General features: G+C 43.1%; 1 protein-coding gene and 4 non-coding genes across 5 annotated transcripts; 2 read left to right on the forward strand and 3 right to left on the reverse strand.

Moving 5' to 3' along the window:
• Positions 1-16: 16 nt before the first annotated feature.
• Positions 17-10,646, reverse strand: LOC117969848 (matrix metalloproteinase-17-like). The gene is made up of 10 exons (XM_059021874.1): positions 9,558-10,646; positions 7,111-7,243; positions 6,274-6,487; positions 5,629-5,915; positions 5,178-5,354; positions 4,644-4,734; positions 3,927-4,009; positions 2,842-2,994; positions 2,164-2,430; positions 17-1,607 (listed from the first exon to the last, which is right to left on the reverse strand). Exons 1-10 carry the CDS (start codon positions 9,675-9,677, stop codon positions 1,309-1,311), a joined length of 1,824 nt encoding a protein of 607 aa, XP_058877857.1. The 5' UTR covers positions 9,678-10,646; the 3' UTR covers positions 17-1,308.
• A 7,224-nt stretch (positions 10,647-17,870) lies between these two features.
• On the reverse strand, positions 17,871-17,942 carry trnaq-uug (transfer RNA glutamine (anticodon UUG)). The gene has a single exon. It is a non-coding gene; the product is annotated as a tRNA-Gln (tRNA).
• A 470-nt stretch (positions 17,943-18,412) lies between these two features.
• On the reverse strand, positions 18,413-18,484 carry trnae-cuc (transfer RNA glutamic acid (anticodon CUC)). Its single transcript has one exon. It is a non-coding gene; the product is annotated as a tRNA-Glu (tRNA).
• Positions 18,485-18,736: 252 nt separating this feature from the next.
• trnat-ugu (transfer RNA threonine (anticodon UGU)) lies at positions 18,737-18,809 on the forward strand. Its single transcript has one exon. It is a non-coding gene; the product is annotated as a tRNA-Thr (tRNA).
• A 245-nt stretch (positions 18,810-19,054) lies between these two features.
• On the forward strand, positions 19,055-19,125 carry trnag-ccc (transfer RNA glycine (anticodon CCC)). The gene has a single exon. It is a non-coding gene; the product is annotated as a tRNA-Gly (tRNA).
• The last annotated feature ends 1,074 nt before the right edge of the window (positions 19,126-20,199 follow it).

The following is a 20,199-nucleotide window of genomic DNA, read 5'->3' on the forward strand; positions in this document are numbered from 1 at the left end:
TATACACTTTACCATTATTCTCGCTTCATTTGATATTAAAAAAATGAACCAGAGTTTTAAAAAAAACACGACAGGATTTTTAATACATTCGCCACCTATTTGACACTCACTGCCATTCAGAGGCTTCTTCAAAGTATCCTATTTATCAATAATAAAAAATAATAATAAAATGTGTTTGAAAGGTAAAAATGTGTTAAAAAAAATTTTCAATCCTAAAATTCCAGAGCTGCACAGTGAACGAGTGTCCATGGCTGTCTGCCACCTTCTACCTTTACCCTTTGCGGTCAGGTCCGACATTGCAAATTCCTATCCGGTCCAAAGCCGAAAAAAAGGGTGTATCTCATGAATCGTCATACTTGCCCCTGGCATCAGATAGGGGCGGCCATAAGGAAACAAGCTGGCTGTGACTGCATCAGCGCTCAGAGAATATCAGAGACATTTGCAGATCAGGAGATGATTGATCGGTATGTACAACTATTATTATTATTATTATTATTATTATTATTATTATTATTATTGTTATTGTTATTGTTATTATTATTATTATTTATTTCTTAGCATATGTGAAAGCGACAGCGAACAAAAGGGTGGGGCGGGGCTGGAGATGCCTAATAAGTGCTTTGTTGATATGCAGGGCCATTTAAACCCGTTTGACTGTGAAAAAAAATACTTTTAAACAGCGCGTATAAAATTAAATGCCCGTGTGAAAATAAATTGGACCTGACGCGCCTGACGCGCACTTAATAAATGGACTGTAAAGGGTTAAAGCAGGGGTTCACAACCCCAGTCCTAGGGACCCCCTGTATGCGTCTGCTAGTTTTCATTCCAACTGAGCTCTCAATAACTTCACTAGACCCTTCACTGCACTATCCATTAGCTTCAATAGACCTTTTGAATTGTTTTCAGCTTTTAAACGGTTGGAGATTTCAAGTTAACTCTGCAGTTTTAGAGTTAAATTGGCAACTTTTTAAGAGCTGAGAACTAAAAAGGTTTAATTCAGTTGGAATTATTATTTATTTTTGAGCAGACGCCCTTATCCAGGACGATTTACAATTGTTACAAGATATCACATTAATTTTACATACAATTACCCATTTATACAGTTGGGTTTTTACTGGAGCAATCTAGGTAAAGTACCTTGCTCAAGGGTACAGCAGCAGTGTCCCACCACCTGGGATTGAACCCACAACCCTCCAGTCAAGAGTCCAGAGCCCTAACCACTACTCCACACACACAGGGCTCCCCTAGGACCAGGGTTAGGAAACCCAGAGTTAAAATGTTAAAGACCTGGTTATATTTCAAAAGCATTCAGAGAATTAGTTTAGCCCAGGCTGCAATTAGTACAGAGATTACTGTCCAGTGTGGGGAGAGAGTCACACTGCCCCCTGCTGTCTGTTTAAGGCAAGAGCATCTGTCAATGCCAGGAACTTCTCGGTGCTCCTGTCTCACTCTAGGGGGAGCTGCTGAGACGCTGTCTGAGGCGGAGGGCGAGGAGTCAGGGCAGTCTAGCCAATCGGCTGCAGTGGAATGGGGGTAGCCAGGCTGGGGGGCGGAGTCTTGAGACAGGAATTTCCAGTACTGGAGACCTTTGAAGACATAGACTGAACCTGAGAGAGAGAGAGAGAGAGGGAGAGGGAGAAAGGAGAGACAGAGGGAGAGAGAGAAAGAGAGAGGGAGAGGAGAGACGAGAGAGAGAGGAGAGACAGAGGGAGAGAGAGAGGGAGAGGAGAGAGGAGAGGAGAGAGGAGAGGAGAGACCAAGGGAGGGAGAGAGAGGAGACAGAGGGAGAGAGAGACAGAGAGAGAGATTGATTATTATAAAATAGATACATAGATGGGGAACTCAACATGATACAATTATACACACAGAGACTGAAGGGGATCTATAATCTAGAGATAATTTTTAATGTGTTCAGTTATTGTGTTGCTGCTGTCCTTGCTATAGTCTATTCAATATTACTTTGCAAAACAGCAAAGCAGAGTTTGGAGAATCCATCTCACTGCATGACGGCGAATTACATGAGATTTCATATTCCATTATCAGAAGCTGGAAACCGCAAAGACATTGAACTGTCAATCAAGAGGGATAGGGTGTAAAACACCTCATTAGAAAACGAAGGTACAAAACTGAATGGGACGGGAGACGGGGGTGAGGAGCGGTTACCCTCTTGGTCGCTCATGACGTCATCGACGCCCCCTTCCTCTGGCGCTGCCCTCCAGCTCTGCCTCCCGACGGGGTACCCCGGGTCCATCGCCCCGCTCTCCTCATCGAACCTCCACACTAGCGCCCCCTGCAGGAGGTAGGTCTTCCTGTCGAGCGGAGAGGACAGAGCCCCCTCGATCACCGACCCGGGGGGCAGTCCGAAATCAGAGACGGGACGAGGGGACCCATCTTCTAGAGTCAGGCCCCTGAAGAGCCAGTACTGTGAACCTGCGGAGCGGACAAAGAGGAGAGTCATGGAGTGGGGCGTGCTGGTCCAGCGGTTAAAGAAAAGGGGTCTCAATACCAGGAGGTTCAAACCACCCGGCTCAGCCACTGACTCCCTGTGTGTGTGTGACCCTGAGCAAGTCACTGAACCTCCTTGTGCTCCGTCCTTCAGGATGAGGCGTCAAACAAACGAGCTCCTATTGGAAGTGACTCTGCAGCAGCCACTGACTCCCTGTGTGTGTGTGACTCTGAGCAAGTCACTGAACCTCCTTGTGCTCCGTCCTAATAATAAATATAATAATAAGATAGATAGATAGATAGATAGATAGATAGATAGATAGATAGATAGATAGATAGATAGATAGATAGATAGATAGATAGATAGATAGATAAACTAAAGCAGATGACACAGACCCTTGAAGAAGACGATCCTGTGGTCGCTGGCTCGCTCGTAGGCTGCGTCGATAGAGTCCAGTCCGGCCGGCAGTCCGCTCCAGAATCGGTGGATCTGGGCCGGCTGGAAGGAAGAGAGATGTCCCGAATGGGTCAACCTCCAAAAATATCGTCCTGAAAAAAAACCCAACAACAGTACAACACAGTGCTTGATAAATCGCTTTTAAAAAAACTACCTCTCTCAATTCCCTCACTCTCGCTCTCTGCTCTCCTCCCTCCCTCTCTCTCAATTCCCTCACTCTCGCTCTCTGCTCTCCTCCCTCCCTCTCTCTCAATTCCCTCACTCTCGCTCTCTGCTCTCCTCCCTCCCTCTCTCTCAATTCCCTCATTCTCGCTCTCTGCTCTCCTCCCTCCCTCTCTCTCTCAATTCCCTCACTCTCACTCTCTGCTCTCCTCCCTCCCTCTCTCTCAATTCCCTCATTCTCGCTCTCTGCTCTCCTCCCTCCCTCTCTCTCAATTCCCTCACTCTCACTCTCTGCTCTCCTCCCTCCCTCTCTCTCTCAATTCCCTCACTCTCCCTCTCTGCTCTCCTCCCTCCCTCTCTCTCAATTCCCTCATTCTCGCTCTCTGCTCTCCTCCCTCCCTCTCTCTCTCAATTCCCTCACTCTCGCTCTCTGCTCTCCTCCCTCCCTCTCTCTCAATTCCCTCATTCTCGCTCTCTGCTCTCCTCCCTCCCGTTCTCTCAATTCAAGGCCACAGATTTTATATCTGCAGAGAAATCTATACCGGAAGCCATGATAGAAGCATGGTGAGTATTTCATGTTAGATTTGGAAGTGTCACCTGTTTCAGTATATGGAAAAAGGATGAGGGAAGGAGGGAAGATGACTTTCCTTGCACCTTTGTCACTGTAGATAGAATCTTAACTTGTTGCATTGTAATTCATATTGCATACCTGCACTGGCTGTAAACCGCACTGTGTTTTAAATATGAATCTTGCATTGTAACCCTGCCCTGTGACTCCTGTGTGAGTCACCTGGGATAAAGCAGGGGTCTGCCGATTAGACTCATGATCAATATAAAAAGGAGGGAGGGAAGGAGGGATGACCTTTGAAGAAGAATGTTTCTCCCCGGATCACGGCAACAGCATCGAAGCTGGTCGAGCAGCGGTCTGGCGCGTCGCTGGGAATCCTGGGAAGAGGAGAGAGAGAGAGAGAGAGGGAGGACAGGAACTGGTTAACCCGGGCGGACTCGGTTCAGAATGGAAGTGACGGTGAAGGCTCCAGTATGAAGACATTTTGAAGCGTGGAAGCTGGCTCTCAACCCCACTCAGTGATAGAGAGCCGCTCTTGTCTCTCATATCTATCTATCTATCTATCTATCTATCTATCTATCTATCTATCTATCTATCTATCTATCTATCCATCTATTCATCCATCTATCCATCCATCTATCTATCCATCTATCCATCTATACAAGAGATTTCAATCGAGTGAATGGGAATGCGGTTCCTTGTATTATTATTATCATTGAGTCATTCAGCAGACGCTTTTATCCAAAGCGACTTCCAGAGACTAGGGGGGTGAACTCTGCATCATCAACAACTGCTGCTGCTGCTGCTGCAGAGTCACTTCCAATAGGAGCTCGTTTGTTTGACGTCTCATCCTGAAGGACGGAGCACAAGGAGGTTCAGTGACTTGCTCAGGGTCACACACACACAGTGAGTCAGTGGCTGAGCCGGGTGATTTGAACTTCCTGGTATCGAGACCCCTTTTCTTTGACCGCTGGACCCCCGAGCCTCCTTGGGGGTGTCTGGTCCAGTTACCTGGCGGCCGCTGCTGCTTTGGGCTGCTCAGGTAACGCAGGTGGGCCGGTGGCTTCGGGTCCCTGCATTTCTGTGTAGGGTTCTCTTTCACCTGGGAAAAACAAACAGGCAAACAAACTGAGAGAGAGAGAGAGACTGGAGTGTTTCTCTCGATCCCTCTGAATTCAGAGTACTACAGAGAGACAGACAGAGAGACACATAGATAGACAGACACACATACAGACACACACACACACACACACACACAGGCAGACAGACAGACAGACACTCAGACAGACACACAAAGAAACACACACACACACAGATACAGACACAGACAGACACTCAGACAGACACACACAGACACACACACACACACAGTCAGACAGACACACACAGACAGACACACAGACACACAGACACTCAAATACACACACAGTCAGACAGACAGACACACACACACAGGCACAGATACATACAGACAGACACTCAGACAGACACACACACATACACAGACACAGACACACACACAGACACACACACTCAGTCCCTTACCATAGATCTGTATTATGTGCCTCTGGTCTTCAGAGCTCAGTCTGTACTGCAGAGGGTCTCCGACCGGACCCTGATAGTACGGCCGCATGATTGACCGGCGCGACGACGAATGAGAGAGCCCGAGGGCGTGGCCAAACTCGTGGACCGCCACCGCAAACAGGTCCGTCCCGTGGGATTCTGGGAAGAGAGGCGGACACAAAGATTTGAATTGAAGCTGTATATATATATATATATATATATATATATATATATATAACACAGCAAAAAATACTTTTCAAAACGTGTGTCATTGAACTTAGGTTAAGTATTTCTTAGGATTTAGTATTTCTATATTTGTATAGCTTATTAAATTAAAGTGAGAGAGGAGGGAGAGGGAGAGGGAGAGGGAGAGGGGAGGGGTGTGCAGCTGAGAGGAGGCAGTCACAGGTGCGATAGACACAGCGTTCGTTACCGGGGGCTCTGAAGGTCCAGTTCTCGTCCCGGTCGAAGTGAACGGTTCCGGCTCTCCGCGGGTCGGAGGGGAAGAAGGCGTGAGCCACCGCCCCTCCCGGCCCGTCGAACGCGAAGCCGTCGCCGTGGGAACCGCGCAGGAAGTCCACCTGCAGGTCCGCCTCCCCGGTCACGCCCACCTCGTGGAACTCCAACGCCGTAGACTCCGCCCACACGCGGAGAGAGTAGAAGAGGAGGGAACGCACAGTCTCCCTGGAGAGAGAGGAGGGGGAGGGGAACGAACGCACCCTGAGAGGGGGGGGGAGAGAGAGGGGGGGGCATTGTGAAAGTCTGCCTATAGTAAAAGCACAGCAAAGTGTAATACAGCACAGTGAAAGAATAGGGAAGCATTGTAAAGCACAGAGAGGTCTGGTAAAGCATAGGGAAGCATTGTAAAGCACAGAGAGGTCTGGTAAAGCATAGGGAAGCATTGTAAAGCACAGAGAGGTGTGGTAAAGCATAGGGAAGCATTGTAAAACACAGAGAGGTCTGGTAAAGCATAGGGAAGCATTGTAAAGCACAGAGAGGTCTGGTAAAGCATAGGGAAGCATTGTAAAGCACAGAGAGGTATGGTAAAGCATAGGGGAGCATTGTAAAGCACAGTTACCTCCAGGAGATGTTTCTCTTTGGCCAGCCCTGTCCCGCATCGCGTCTCCTCCTTCTCCTCCTCTTTCCTCTCTGTGTGTTTCGGGGGCTGTGTGTTCCCTCCTCTGAGTTCGGGGGTCCCCACGCCCCCTCCTCCGGAGCGCTCAGACCCCCCTCCCCGGTGATATCGGGTAAGGAACATCGAGGTGTGTTCATCAATGCCAGGGTCTCTCCGTCTGAGGAAGGAGATTCACAGCGTTAATCGAGGGAACAGAAGCAAAGACTGCCCAGTGTAAAACTGAACTACGTTCTTTCAAACGCATGACACAGACAGACACACAGGCACACAGACAGACAGACAGACACACAGACACACAGACACACAGACAGACTCACAGACAGACACATAGACAGACAGACAGACTCACAGACAGACACACAGACTCATAGACACAAAAACAGACAGACAGACAGGCACATAGACAGACAGACAGACTCACAGACTCACAGACACACATAGACAGACACACAGACTCATAGACAGACAGAAAGACAGACAGACAGACAGACTCACAGACAGACACACAGACTCATAGACAGACACAAAGACAGACAGACAGACACAGACAGACACAGACAGACAGACACACACAAACAGACAGATAGATAGATAGACAGTGTTAATTTCAATTTCAGTTTTTTAAATATTAAATAATTGCCTAACAGCGCTGCGAGCCTGGTTATCGAGAGGATACGTTCCCTCCCAGGCGTTTCACAAATCCACTGCTTTCACGACTTCTCTTTGTGAATGTGGAAGTCAGACAGCAGAGAAGAGGTCGCGTTTCCTGCCGTCTCTCACCCATAACTCCGGTCACCTCGATCCCAGCGAACCTCTGCATGCTCCTGATGGCCTGAGTGACCGCCTCCCACGTCTGCAACTGACCAGTGGAGGGGTCAGGGGGCGGGAGATAGCCGTACCGCATCAGCCAATCCTGAATAAAGAGGACCATACTGTCAGCCAATCAGGGCTCACCGCTGATAAAACACATTTAGAGCACTAGGCGTTATCAAATACCCTGTAAGGTACAAGCGACATGTGCGTCTCCCAAATAAACCATGCAGAGATTTTTTGTTGTTTTTTGCAAAGAAAGTGATAAAGAAAATGATAAAGAAAGTGCTTAGTGTGCATACCTTGCTTTCAGGGTGAGTGATGTTTATATTAACACACACACACACACACACATATATACTGATAGACAGACACACACACACACTGAGATACACACACACTGACATACACACACACAGACACACACACACACAGAGATACACACACTGACACACACACACAGAGATACACACACACACTGACATACACTGACACACACACACACAGATACACACACTGACGTACAAGCACAGACAGATAGACACACCCACACATATATACTGAGAGACACACCCACACATATATACTGAGAGACACACACACACACACACTGACACACACACACTGACATACACACACTGACATACACACACAGACAGATAGACACACCCACACATATATACTGATAGACAGACACACACACACACACACACACACACACACACACACACACACACACACACGTTTGCATTCCTATATTTGTAGGGACTTCTCATTGACTCTCACTCTATTTTTATTTACTATTCCTAACTCCAGTCAGACGAAACTCCACACAGGATGAAAATCGACAACAAACTAAATAGCTACGAGGGGAAACAATCCACGGATCCTTGCATTGGAACGCAACGTTCAAATAGATTGCAGTACCACATCGTGCCACTAGATGTCGCCGTTTACAAGCAAATGCAAAATACCATGTTTGATTTACTCACATGCAAAATGCTAATTGATTTGTGATTTTTACTTCTGCAAGCTTCTGACGCGCTGTTTAAACACTAGGCTTTTATTTAATTTATTTATTTATTTATGTTTTCAAATATATATTAAAAATGGTATTACTATTATAAAAAAAAGAAAATAAATTTTGACAGAATATATTAACTCCCATATGGAAATATATATATATATATATATATATATATATATATATATATATATATATATATATATATATATATATATATATATATGTGTGTGTGTGTGTGTGTGTGTGTGTGTGTGTGTGTGTGTGAAATGTAACATATATAATGTAAAGCTAACTGCATTATTATTATTATTATTATTATTATTATTATTATTATTATTATTATTTATTTGGCATACGCCTTGATCCCAGGCGACTCACACAGGTGTCACAGCACACAGGTTTACAATGCAAGCTTCATATTTAAACACAGTGCGGTTTACAGACAGTGCTGATAATAATAACACTGCTAGAATACAATATGAACCAGGAGGCAACAAGTTAGGATCACAGCGAGTTAGATCTACAGTGACAGATTAGCAGTGCAATAGTGCAAGGATAGCGCATCAGCTGAGGATCCAGTGACGAGGTGCTGAGGTCAGGCGAGTCCAGCGCAGACCAGGAGGGGGCGATCAAGGGCAGTCTAAAAAGGTGTATCGGTTTTATTTAGGGTTTAGAGATGGATTTATTTATCTAGAGATCTAGAAGTGCCGATGTAGGAACCGCTTTGATCATCACCAGCTTCCGTCACATTTATTATTATTATTATTATTATTATTATTAGTTTTTAGAAATGTGAAAGCAGTTTGTGTGTGAACTCTCCAGAGTTCAAGAAGTTGCCCTCACATAAAAAAAAAAAACAGCTATGCATTCTAACTAGATAAGAAACTCAACATGGTGCAATCATGCACCCAGAGGCTTGCAGGGGCATATATTAAAAACATATTTAAATATATTTCATATAGACCCACGTAAATTCTGACAAGTCGTATTGCGATGTCAGAAATGCCACCTTTGTATATTCTACAGAAAAAAGCAGGTAGTAAATTCTGACAAGTCGTATTGTGATGTCGGAAATGCCACCTTTGTATATTCTACAGAAAAAAGCAGGTAGTAAATTCTGACAAGTCGTATTGTGATGTCAGAAAATGCCATAAAAACAGCTGCAATCTTCTCTTCCATTCTAAAGAGATATTATTAATAATAATAACAATAAGGAAATTGGCACACACTTTAACCCATGAATGTGACTGATTCAATTTCTCATAACAAACCACAAATAATAATAATAATAATAATAATAATAATAATAATAATAATAATAATAATAATAATAATAATAATAATAATAATAATAATAATAATAACAACAACAACAACAACAACAACTTACCACCATCTCCGTGCTCTCATCCGGGGGTGTCGGTACCGGAGTGGATTCAGAAAGCCCTCGCCTCGATAAACACGACAGCAATCCGAGGAAAGTGGGAAACAGCGTCCTGAAAACTGCCATTTCTGGTTTCAGTATACTATTACTATTATTATTATTATTATGATTACTATGAATTATTCCATCGAGCTCTCCTCTCAGAAGAGTTCGAAACAGAGATCTCAAATCCAATCCGTTTGTGTACAGAACGGACGAGCGCAGACACAGAGTCCGGTCCAGCACGGCACAGCCGAACCACTGCCCAGAATTTCAAAGCAGCCGCTTTTTTTATAGCTAAAGAAACGAGAGCGTTCGTTTGTGCGTGAGTATAAGTTATAGCTGGTTCCGCCGACTAGAAATGGTTTGCCCCTGTGGTTCTGTGTCTCAAACGGTTGGAGACACTCCTTCGTTGGAATTGGAATAGATAAAAACTTCGGTTTAAAAATCCCAGTATAAATCCGTATTTAACGAGTTTCCCAGTCCCTTTTAAAGTTGTCCGGTTCTGCCTGTGCGGCGGAGCGTTCCCATGGCTTCTAAAACACCATTAACACACACCAAATAAAAAAAAATACATAACTGCAGCTTCTCCAATGCTCCTAAGTGTCTCGGAGGCCTCTCCACGGGTCAACCAGTCCCGCTGTCCCGCTAGTAGAAAAACCATACAGAAGAGTGGCTGACTTTTAAATCACATTATAGCGATCCTAAATGGATTTCGCGGTGCCACAAATCTTGTTAAAGTTGTTAAAAAGAAACCTAATCAAATAAAACTCGTCCTGGAAACAGCTCCCCAAGACGAATCCTTTAATTATCCGAGTGTCTTTGTATGTGTTTTTTTTTTTTTTCAACACGGCACTCCGGGGAGAAACCTATCGCAAGGTTAGCTAAAACAACCCTCTGTTTTATTAGTCAAACCAATTTGTTAATGACAGCGATGCTCGGTGTAATACAGATAAGTGTATCACCCCCTAGAGAGAGAGAGAGAGAGAGAGACCTTTAATGCATAGAACCCCACAGCGCACTGCGCGCTACAGTCATGTATATAGCAACACTATCTATCTATCTATCTATATGATCAATTCGGACTAGCTTTATAAGAGCATTGAATCATCTATATGTAATTATGAATCAGAAATTTAACAGACGCTTTTATCCAAATTCACTATATAGCTTCGGTCTACTAGAATGCGTATCATATAGCCACGTCACTATTATTATTATTATTTGTTTATTTAGCAGACGTCTTTATCCAAGGTGACTTGCAGAGACTAGGGTGTGTGAACTATGCATCAGCTGCAGAGTCACTTACAACTACGTCTCACCCGAAAGACGGAGCACAAGGAGGTGAAGTGACTTGCTCAGGGTCACACAATGAGTCAGTGGCTGAGGCGGGATTTGAACCGGGGACCTCCTGGTGACAAGCCCTTTTCTTTAACCACTGGACCACACAGCCTCCTGTAAGTTATTTTATTGACATGGGTGCACAATTGTATCTGTAAGTACATAAAACTGTATTTATAGTCATTATAAAAGGGCTGTATGATTACAAAACAAAACGCTACCTCATATAGGCTAATTCTATAGCTTTTGTATTTACATCGCCCCCGGCAGGCTTCATTGGAAAGAGATATTGCCCACAGAAAAGCGAACCATTTCCTTTTATAAAATAGCAACCGAAAAATGGATTTGTACAGTTTTCAAAACTTCCTTGATAAAAAAAAACGAGTTGATCGGTAGGATTTTGTTGTGTTTAGTTTGCCGCGCAAACTCAGTCTATACCGAATGCGCGTGTGTTCCCATGGTAACGCTACATTGAATTATCGTCGGGGATAATAACTGGGATTAGTAAACCGCGGCCTGCGATGTAAATAAAGTCATTTTTTAATATCGGCTATGTTGTAACTTTTTCAATCCTTGCTCGAGTGACGAAGTTTTCGGTTTCTGTGAAATCTTGAACAAAAAAACACGTATTTCTCTTCTCGTGTGTTACAATGGTGTCGTTTCTTGTGAGGTAACACACAACCCCCGAGAATTTCTCTTCTTCTTCCCCGAAGCTGAAAATAAAAAAAGAAAACATTATTATTATTATTATTATTATTATTATTATTATTATTATTAATAATAATAAACCTCTTTTCTGCTCTTTCTCTTTTTTTCCCTCTGTCTTAAAGTGTAGTCGCCGGATGTACACCTTGATCTGCACCCATTAAGAAAGCAGTTTTCTGTTTTTAATTTGACAAATAAATTAAACTTACCTGTGTATATCGAAGTACCGTTTTTATTAAAAGCGCTTTCCTTCAGTTTCGCTCAGACTTTCTCGCTGTTCGTCTCTCTCTCTCTCTCTCTCTCTCTCTCTCTCTTCTCTCTCTCTCTCTCTCTCTCTCTCTCTCTCTCTCTCTCTCTCTCTCTCTCAGATTTGACCCTTCAGTTGCCCCTAATTAATTCAGTCTCACTGAAAAAGAAAGAGCTGTTTTCTTTCTCTCTCTCTGTCTATCTCTAACCTCTATCTCTCCCTTTTTGTCATTTTGAAACACGACCCCCCCCCCCCCCCGAGAAATTATTGGTGGTTTGTTATGAGAAATGAATCAGTCAATTCATGTGTTAAAGTGTGAGCCAATTTCCTTATTGTTATTATTATTAATAATATCTCTTTAGAATGGAATAGAAGATTGCAGCTGTTTTTATGGCATTTTCTGACATCATAATACGACTTGTCAGAATTTACTACCTGCTTTTTCTGTAGAATATAAAGGGTGGCATTTTCTGACATCACAATACCACTTGTCAGAATTTACTACCTGTTTTTATCTGTAGAATATAAAAGGGTGGCATTTTCTGACATCACAATACAACTTGTCAGAATTTACTACCTGCTTTTTCTGTAGAATATACAAGGGTGGCATTTTCTGACATCACAATACCACTTGTCAGAATATCTTTTTCCCGGAGCATTCATTCAGGAGACGAGGTTTCAGGGCACTGCACAGCACACCAGGCAGGGAGACTTGGGGTTTGATACAGCAAACCTCAAACTAGGTCTCCTGGTGGTCTCTTGGAACCAGATTTCAGGCCTCTGCTGTGTGTGACTCAATCCCTTCAAGAATTGAAAAACGCTACTCCGTGAGAATAGATTTGTTATGTCTTTTTCAGAGAGCATATTTTCTTTTTTGCCAGTGAAGATTTGGCAGTTTTTTCAGTAAACAAGTTCAATCTGATGCCTGAGAGAGAGAGAGAGAGAGAGAGAGAGAGAGAGAGAGAGAGAGAGAGAGAGAGAGAGAGAGAGAGAGAGAGAGAGAGAGAGAGAGAGAGAGAGAGAGAGAGAGAGAGAGAGAGAGAGAGAGAGAGAGAGAGAGAGAGAGAGAGAGAGAGAATAGGATCCTGCAGTTAAAGAAAAGGGGTCTCGTTACCAGGAGGTTCAAATCTCGGCTCAGCCACTGACTCACTGTGTGTGACCCTGAGTAAGTCACTTAACCTCTTTGTGCTCTGTCCTTCAGGATGAGACGTAAAACAAACGAGCTCCTATTGAAAGTGATTCTGCAGCAGCAGCAGCAGCAGCAGCAGTTGTTGATGAAGCATAGTTCACCCTACTATTCGCTTTGGATAAAAGCATCTGCTGAATGACATCATAATCATAATAATAATAATAATAATAATAATAATAATAATAATAATAATAATAATAATAATAATAATAAACACAGATAGATAGATGGATAGTTTTAAAATAAGAAAGAAAGTGAAATATACAGTTAAACAGATAGAACAAAGACAGACAGGCAGACAGACAGACACAGGGACAGCTCTGAGACACACTCCCTCCCTCACACACAGTTAATCCAGTCCCTTGTCCTCCAGTAACCTGTCCGGGTATCAGTGACTCATTTTAATAAACAGCTGGAGAGATGATGACATCACTCAGCCACAACACTGTACACAAAAACACCAGAACACAGCAAACCACGAAACGCCCTACATTCTGTACCGACCGCAAATACAGCTCTGGAAAAACATATTGCACCCCCTAGGATTTTAGGATTGAGACATAAAAAAATATAGGAACATAATTTAGATTTTTTATTTAAAATCATGTAATCAGAAGAAACTACAAAATTATATCAAAAAAAAATAAAGTCTACTGGAAGACATAATAGTAGTCTCTTAGTTAAAAGTAAAGAAATCGTTTTGCCTATGAGAGAGAGAGAGAGAGAAAGAGAGAGAGAGCACAAGAGCGAGAGAGGAGAGAGAGAGCGCAAGAGCGAGAGAGAGAGAGAAAATAGGCTTGCTGGTCCAGCAGTTAAAGAAAAGGGTCTTGATACCAGGAGAAAAGGAGGATCAGGGAGGAGGGGGAGCGGAGGGGGGCTGTTTAATCAGATTTAAATCCTGGGGTCGGGGGTCACCGTCGTTAATCTATAGAAAGGGAAAGTGGGGAGGGGGGGGGGGGGGAGCGGAGAGTTAGTTGAATTAGTTTAACAATAAGCCAGACAGCCTCCATCAATCTGAGAGTACAGAGACCAGCTGTCCTTGTCTTCCCATTCACACGGAACCAGGTGAATACAGCACATCCAGAGAAGCATTTGTCTGATTGCCATGAAACTTGGTATGAATCTCATATTGTGTAAAAGGATTGAGAATATCTGTTGCTGGGGATAAATACGAGCGCCTCTCCTGTGTCTGTGCATTCGTCCGTCTGTCTGTCAGACATTTCCACAGGAATCTCGAGAGGCTTATCAGCATTGGCTTACCTGCTAATGACATTCGTGTCTTAAATATCACTTCTCCAAGCGCCATTCAAAATAAGAAACTGAAACCTAAAAATGATCAATTTCTTGGGGTGTGTGTGTGTTTTTCCTCCTCACAGTGATGAGAAAGTGGCTCCGTTTTGTATGTGCCGAGCTTCACAGCCGGTGTGAAATTTCACGGCTCTAACTGTCCTCAAAACAAGGACGCTGGAATGCTGTAAATATGACTGTCTGTCGTTTTTACACTTTGAGAAGATTTAAAACTTTTACAACGGCAAGCTATTGATTTAAAATGTGTCAAATTACACGAATAAATAAATACAGCTTGTGTTTTGATTTTTCTTTTAATTAAATAATTATTTGGTATTACAATAAACTTCATTCCAAATACGGGATGCCTCTTGGGTTTTGTCGCCCTCTGCTGGCGTTTCTGTGGAACGGCACTCTCAAAGCGGAAGTCAATCAACCTGGGGATTGGATTGCCGGAAAACCCCGAAGTTTTAGCCGAGAGCAGCTGTTATTAAAATCCGCGTTAAATACTCTTAAGATTAACGTCACGGCTCTACCAATAAACCAGCCACACACACAAAAAAAATAGAAACCTCTGTACACCACAGAAATGTCAAAAATGTACAAGAAATTAAGTCAGTTTAGTTACTATGACATCATGAAACTACATCAATGAAACGCCCTAAAGCAAACTGTATTGACCGAATATATATATATATATATATATATATATATATATAATTTAGTACAGAATAGTAAAGGAAAATAAATGGATACATAGACTCAATACCACGATGCCCGAAGGTTTAAATAGAAAGGACTAGCAGATCATACATCATTAGTGAATGACATCACAACAAGCACATTAACGGGACAGGCGTACCGACACAAAGACAGCCCCACGGACAGACACACACAGTGTTTACCTCGACAATTCAGACTCTCTCCCCGCGTCCCTTTATAGCTGTTCTGTACTGAGCTTCTGTCCAGCAGCTGTTGTCCACTGTTAGATTTCTAAATCCTCTCGCTCCCTCTCTCCCCCCTTTTCCTCCCTCCTCTCTCCCTCTCTCTCTCCCTTTTCCACCCTCCTCTCTCTCTCACCCTCCCCTCTCTGCCTCTCACCTCTCCCTTACCCTATCCCCCTTCTCCCTTCCCTTATCCCCTCTCCCTTCCCACCCCTAATCCTAACCCTAACCCCCTTTAACTCTCCCCTATCCCTCCTCTCTCTCTTTCTTTCTCTACTCTCTCTGATACCCCCTTTCTCTGCCCTCTCTCTTATAAAAACCCAGCGCTGGGTCACACAGGTGGTAATATAATATAATATAATTGACATCTCAGATTCAGTTCAAGTATCAAGGGGAATGTTATGAAAATAATGAGTCCTCATAGGAATAAAGCAATGTGTCACACCAACATAAACCCTTTACAATGCTTTACCGCACCTCTCTGTGCTTTACAATGCCTCCCTATGCTTTACCAGACCTCTCTGTGCTTTACAATGCTTCCCTATGCTTTACCACACCTCTCTGTGCTTTACAATGCTTCCCTATGCTTTACCGCACCTCTCTGTGCTTTACAATGCTTCCCTATGCTTTACCAGACCTCTTTGTGCTTTACAATGCTTCCTTATGCTTTCACCGTGTCTAACGAATGGAAATGCTGGACAGGGTTAAGGAAGTGTTTTGTCAGTTACAATTCCTTTAAGATCGCGGGTGTTTTAGACCCCGCCGCTGCCTACAGATCCGTCCTATTTCAGCACTGAGGTCCCCTTTGAGTTGGGAGGAAATGACAGCGGTCTCATTGTTGGCTGGAATGTTCTCTTCTTTTAACAGATGTGAACAGGATTAACAAACATGGAACTGCAGCTGTGTGTGTGCGTGTGTGTGTGCGTGTGTGTGTGTGTGTCCTCTGTCTCTACCTCCTCTCTCGCCTCCCTCCTTTCTCCCCATCCCTCTCTCTCCCTTTCTTTCTCTCTGTGTTTCTCCTCCAGCTGTTGTTCCCATCAGTTGCTCTGGCACGCGCACGCCTCACTGCTCTCTTCTACACAGGAGACAGACTCCCAGATCCCTAATGAATGGTGGAAAGTCTGGAGGTCTGGAAATACTCCAGTAACCTGAACAAAGTCAATAACAAACATTTCCTACTCCAAGTATTCTTCAGAGTCTTCAATTGCTACACTTTATTTTACTAGGGGAAACTTTTCTAAGAGTTAGTTTACCCTGTCTACCCAGACCTCTCTAAGCTTTACAATGCTTCCCTATGCTTTACCAGAACTCTCTGTGCTTTACAATGCTTCCCTATGCTTTACCAGACCTCTCTGTGCTTTACAATGCTTCCCTGTGCTTTACCAGACCTCTCTGTGCTTTACAATGCTTCCCTATGCTTTATTACGCTTTGCTGTTTTTTTTTAATAACAGCACATTTGTCATATCAACCCATCTTCTTGTGTTTTTTTAAATTCTTGTTTGGCCTCCTATTTCAAACTTATTGTCGCCGTTTTCGCTTCATTTTGGAGCCAAATTAAAAACGTTGGGGGCTTAAAATTCAGCCTTAAAGTTCAACAGTGACTCCGACTAATCATGATTAAATGCCGCGGTGGTTTCGAGGGGCCGCCCTGTGCTATATTATAATGAATCTGCGGTCGTCTCTCTGTTAGTAAAATCGCCTCCTTTGTTGAGCCGGGTGAAAAAGTTCAGCCTCGTCAATTGCGTCTCCTGGTTACCATCCGCTCCCCGGAAGAATTCTGAACAGACACCACAAGACTCGCTTTTCATTCAGAAATAAAACCCAGCTCGACCGCCACCCCGGGTTGAACCCTCCCTGACACTGAGTGACCCCGGCCCGGGAAGCCATCCCCTCCCCGTTGGCATGCCAACCTAGGAAATAAACAGTCAGTGGCAGTGACGTAGTCCTAAAGCCGAGGAGAACACGGAGCCGCTTTGTGTGGGCTTGGGACTTGGGTTCAGGAGACGAGGTTTCAGGCCACTTCGCGGTGCACCAGACAGGGAGACTTGGGGTTTGATATAGCAAACCTCAAACTAGGGAACATGAAGCCAGTTTTTTTTTTCCGAAAAGTCAACCAGTGCATTAAATTATAATTTTGTCTCATTTTATAATAATTTAAACCGTTTGCGTACAGCCAAAAAAGAAAAACCTCTCTCTCTCCCCTCTATCTCTTTCCCTCCCCAATTTCTCTCTCTCTCTCTCTCTCTCTCTCTCTCTCTCTCTCTATCTCTCTCTCTCCCCCCTCTATCTCTTACTCTCCCCAATTTCTCTCTCGCTCTCTCTCTCTCTCTCTCTCTCTCCCCCTCTATCTCTTTCTCTCCCCAATTTCTCTCTCTCTCTCTCTCTCTCTCAGTAGGCTATTTAAAAAAAAAAAAAGCCTAGAAGTAGTTTCGCTGTTTGTTTTCAAACACACTTTCCCTTGACAAAGGTTTGTTAAACACACCAAAACGTTGGGAAGTCGGCTTTTCTTAAAACTTTTTAGTCAGCGGTTTACCAAGAAAAGCACACATAAATTAGAAAAAAAGACTGGTTCTACCGAGATTTGAACTCGGATCGCTGGATTCAAAGTCCAGAGTGCTAACCATTACACCATAGAACCACTGACGTGGTCTTTGAAGCAGGACTATCCAAATCTGAAACAACACGTTTATTTGACGTTTTTCTTTTTCCTGTTAAAAGTCGTTACAGCTAAACGGAGCTAAGTATAGTCGCTTTACAACAGATCCGTCTCCCCTCAAGGAATATACAGTACCTATGCCGACGGAGAATACTGTCAGGGTCTGTGTTTTGAGTTTTTTGAAAATTTCATTCGTGTTAGGTATATTAATTCAATTGGTGAGAGAGAAACTGTTCTGTATGTCAATCCGTATTTAGTTTGCAAGACCGCCTTGCGTCCAATGGAGAGTATTTGATGCGAGAATTAAATATATCCTCCATACCATACAAACCGGACCTAAATAATATTTTTATTTATTTATTTCCAAATAGAATAAACAATTTTAAAAAAAGGTTACAGAAAGAATATAATAGCATTTATTTAAAAAAAAAAATACAAATTAAAAAGCGATGTTCCCTGACCGGGAATCGAACCCGGGCCGCGGCGGTGAGAGCGCCGAATCCTAACCACTAGACCACCAGGGAAGCTGTCGACACCTTTCGTTCGGATAAGCTGCTGTAGCGCTTGTAGTTTTAAATTTATTATAGAGATGGGAATAAGACTCCCATCGCATAGCAACTTCATCCGTTCCTAGTTTATTTCTGTTATGTCTTTTTAATGAGACCGAACCGTGCCGTTTTTTAACCTATTTCGTATCCCACAGCGCCCTCTGTCGGTGGCTCCTGGGAAGTGAGTGAATTGTTTCTACGGATTCTTCAGTCGGTTTCCCGTCCGCAGGCTCCATAGCTCAAGGGTTAGAGCACTGGTCTTGTAAACCAGGGGTCGCGAGTTCAAATCTCGCTGGGGCCTGGCCACACTTTTTTTTTTTAAAAAAATTTTCATTACATATTATAAATTGACCGATAGGATAAGAAATCGGTTTGACAGAAATACAGTCGCTGTGGAATCTGTCACACACAAAAAAATGTTTGTCAACAACAAATGATATATAGCAAGACTGGGACTGGGGACTGTACTGCGCATGTCTCGTCAGAACCCGTCAACCCTTCAACCCTTCAGGTAGGAGGGTATTAAGACCCATATAATTTATAACAGCGCCAGTGGTGTAGGGGTATCATGCAAGATTCCCATTCTTGCGACCCGGGTTCGAGTCCCGGTTGGCGCAAATATATTTTTTTCTCACAACAAATGTATTTTCTGATAAATTTAGCGCTATTGCAAGTGCGGTGAAGTTATTATTATTATTATTATTATTATTATTATTATTATTATTATTTATTTATTTATTTCTTAGCAGACGCCCTTATCCAGGGCGACTTACAATTGTTACAAGATATCACATTATTTTTACATACAGTTACCCATTTATAGTTATAAAATACAGTGTACAGAAAGATAATACATACTACTATTAATAATAATAATAATAATAATAATAATAATAATAATTAATACCAATGATAATAATACGGCATATCAACGCTAATAATAATAAATAAACAGATGACACAAGTATGTTTCATTTTGTTATTTCATTTTATTTACAATCGTTTAAAGTTGTTAGTTATTTTTTTAATACCCTTCCCACTTCCCCCACCCCCCCCCCAATCAACGATATAAACACCCCACCCACTCCCCCCACATTCACGACCGCATGGCGACCTTGTGTGTGAGGGGAGGGGGGGATCACACTATGGGAACAGCAGATACAGCGAGGAACCACGTGTCACACCGACACGCCCCCTTTAAAACATCGTCATACTTTTTTTTTTTTAATTAAAAATACATCGTGATCAGAACAGGGAAAGAAAGAGGAAACAAAAAAAAAAATCACACACACGGTTTGGTCACGACAACCATTACTTTGAGTCTGTCATCGAGGTTGTTTAGCAGAAAGATGTGGGGCGGACTGAAACCATTACCTCTTAGTAGCATTAGCCATATTATACAGCTGTGGCCACATGTTTTGTATCACCCTCTATACAGAACTCACTCCCTCAGCTTCATAGAGTCCAATGAAAGCTGCTGAATAATGTTCCCTTGTTAACATATTGAATTCGACCCCCTCTATACAGAACTCACTCCCTCAGCTTCATAGAGTCCAATGAAAGCTGCTGAATAATGTTCCCTTGTTAACATATTAAATTCCACACCCTCTATATAGAATGCACTCAGCTTCATAGAGTCCAATGAAAGCTGCTGAATAATGTTCCCTTGTTAACATATTGAATTCCACCCC

The sequence above is a fragment of the Acipenser ruthenus genome, unplaced genomic scaffold, assembly GCF_902713425.1.
Source record: "Acipenser ruthenus unplaced genomic scaffold, fAciRut3.2 maternal haplotype, whole genome shotgun sequence".
NCBI classification, from domain to species: Eukaryota; Metazoa; Chordata; class Actinopteri; order Acipenseriformes; family Acipenseridae; genus Acipenser; species Acipenser ruthenus.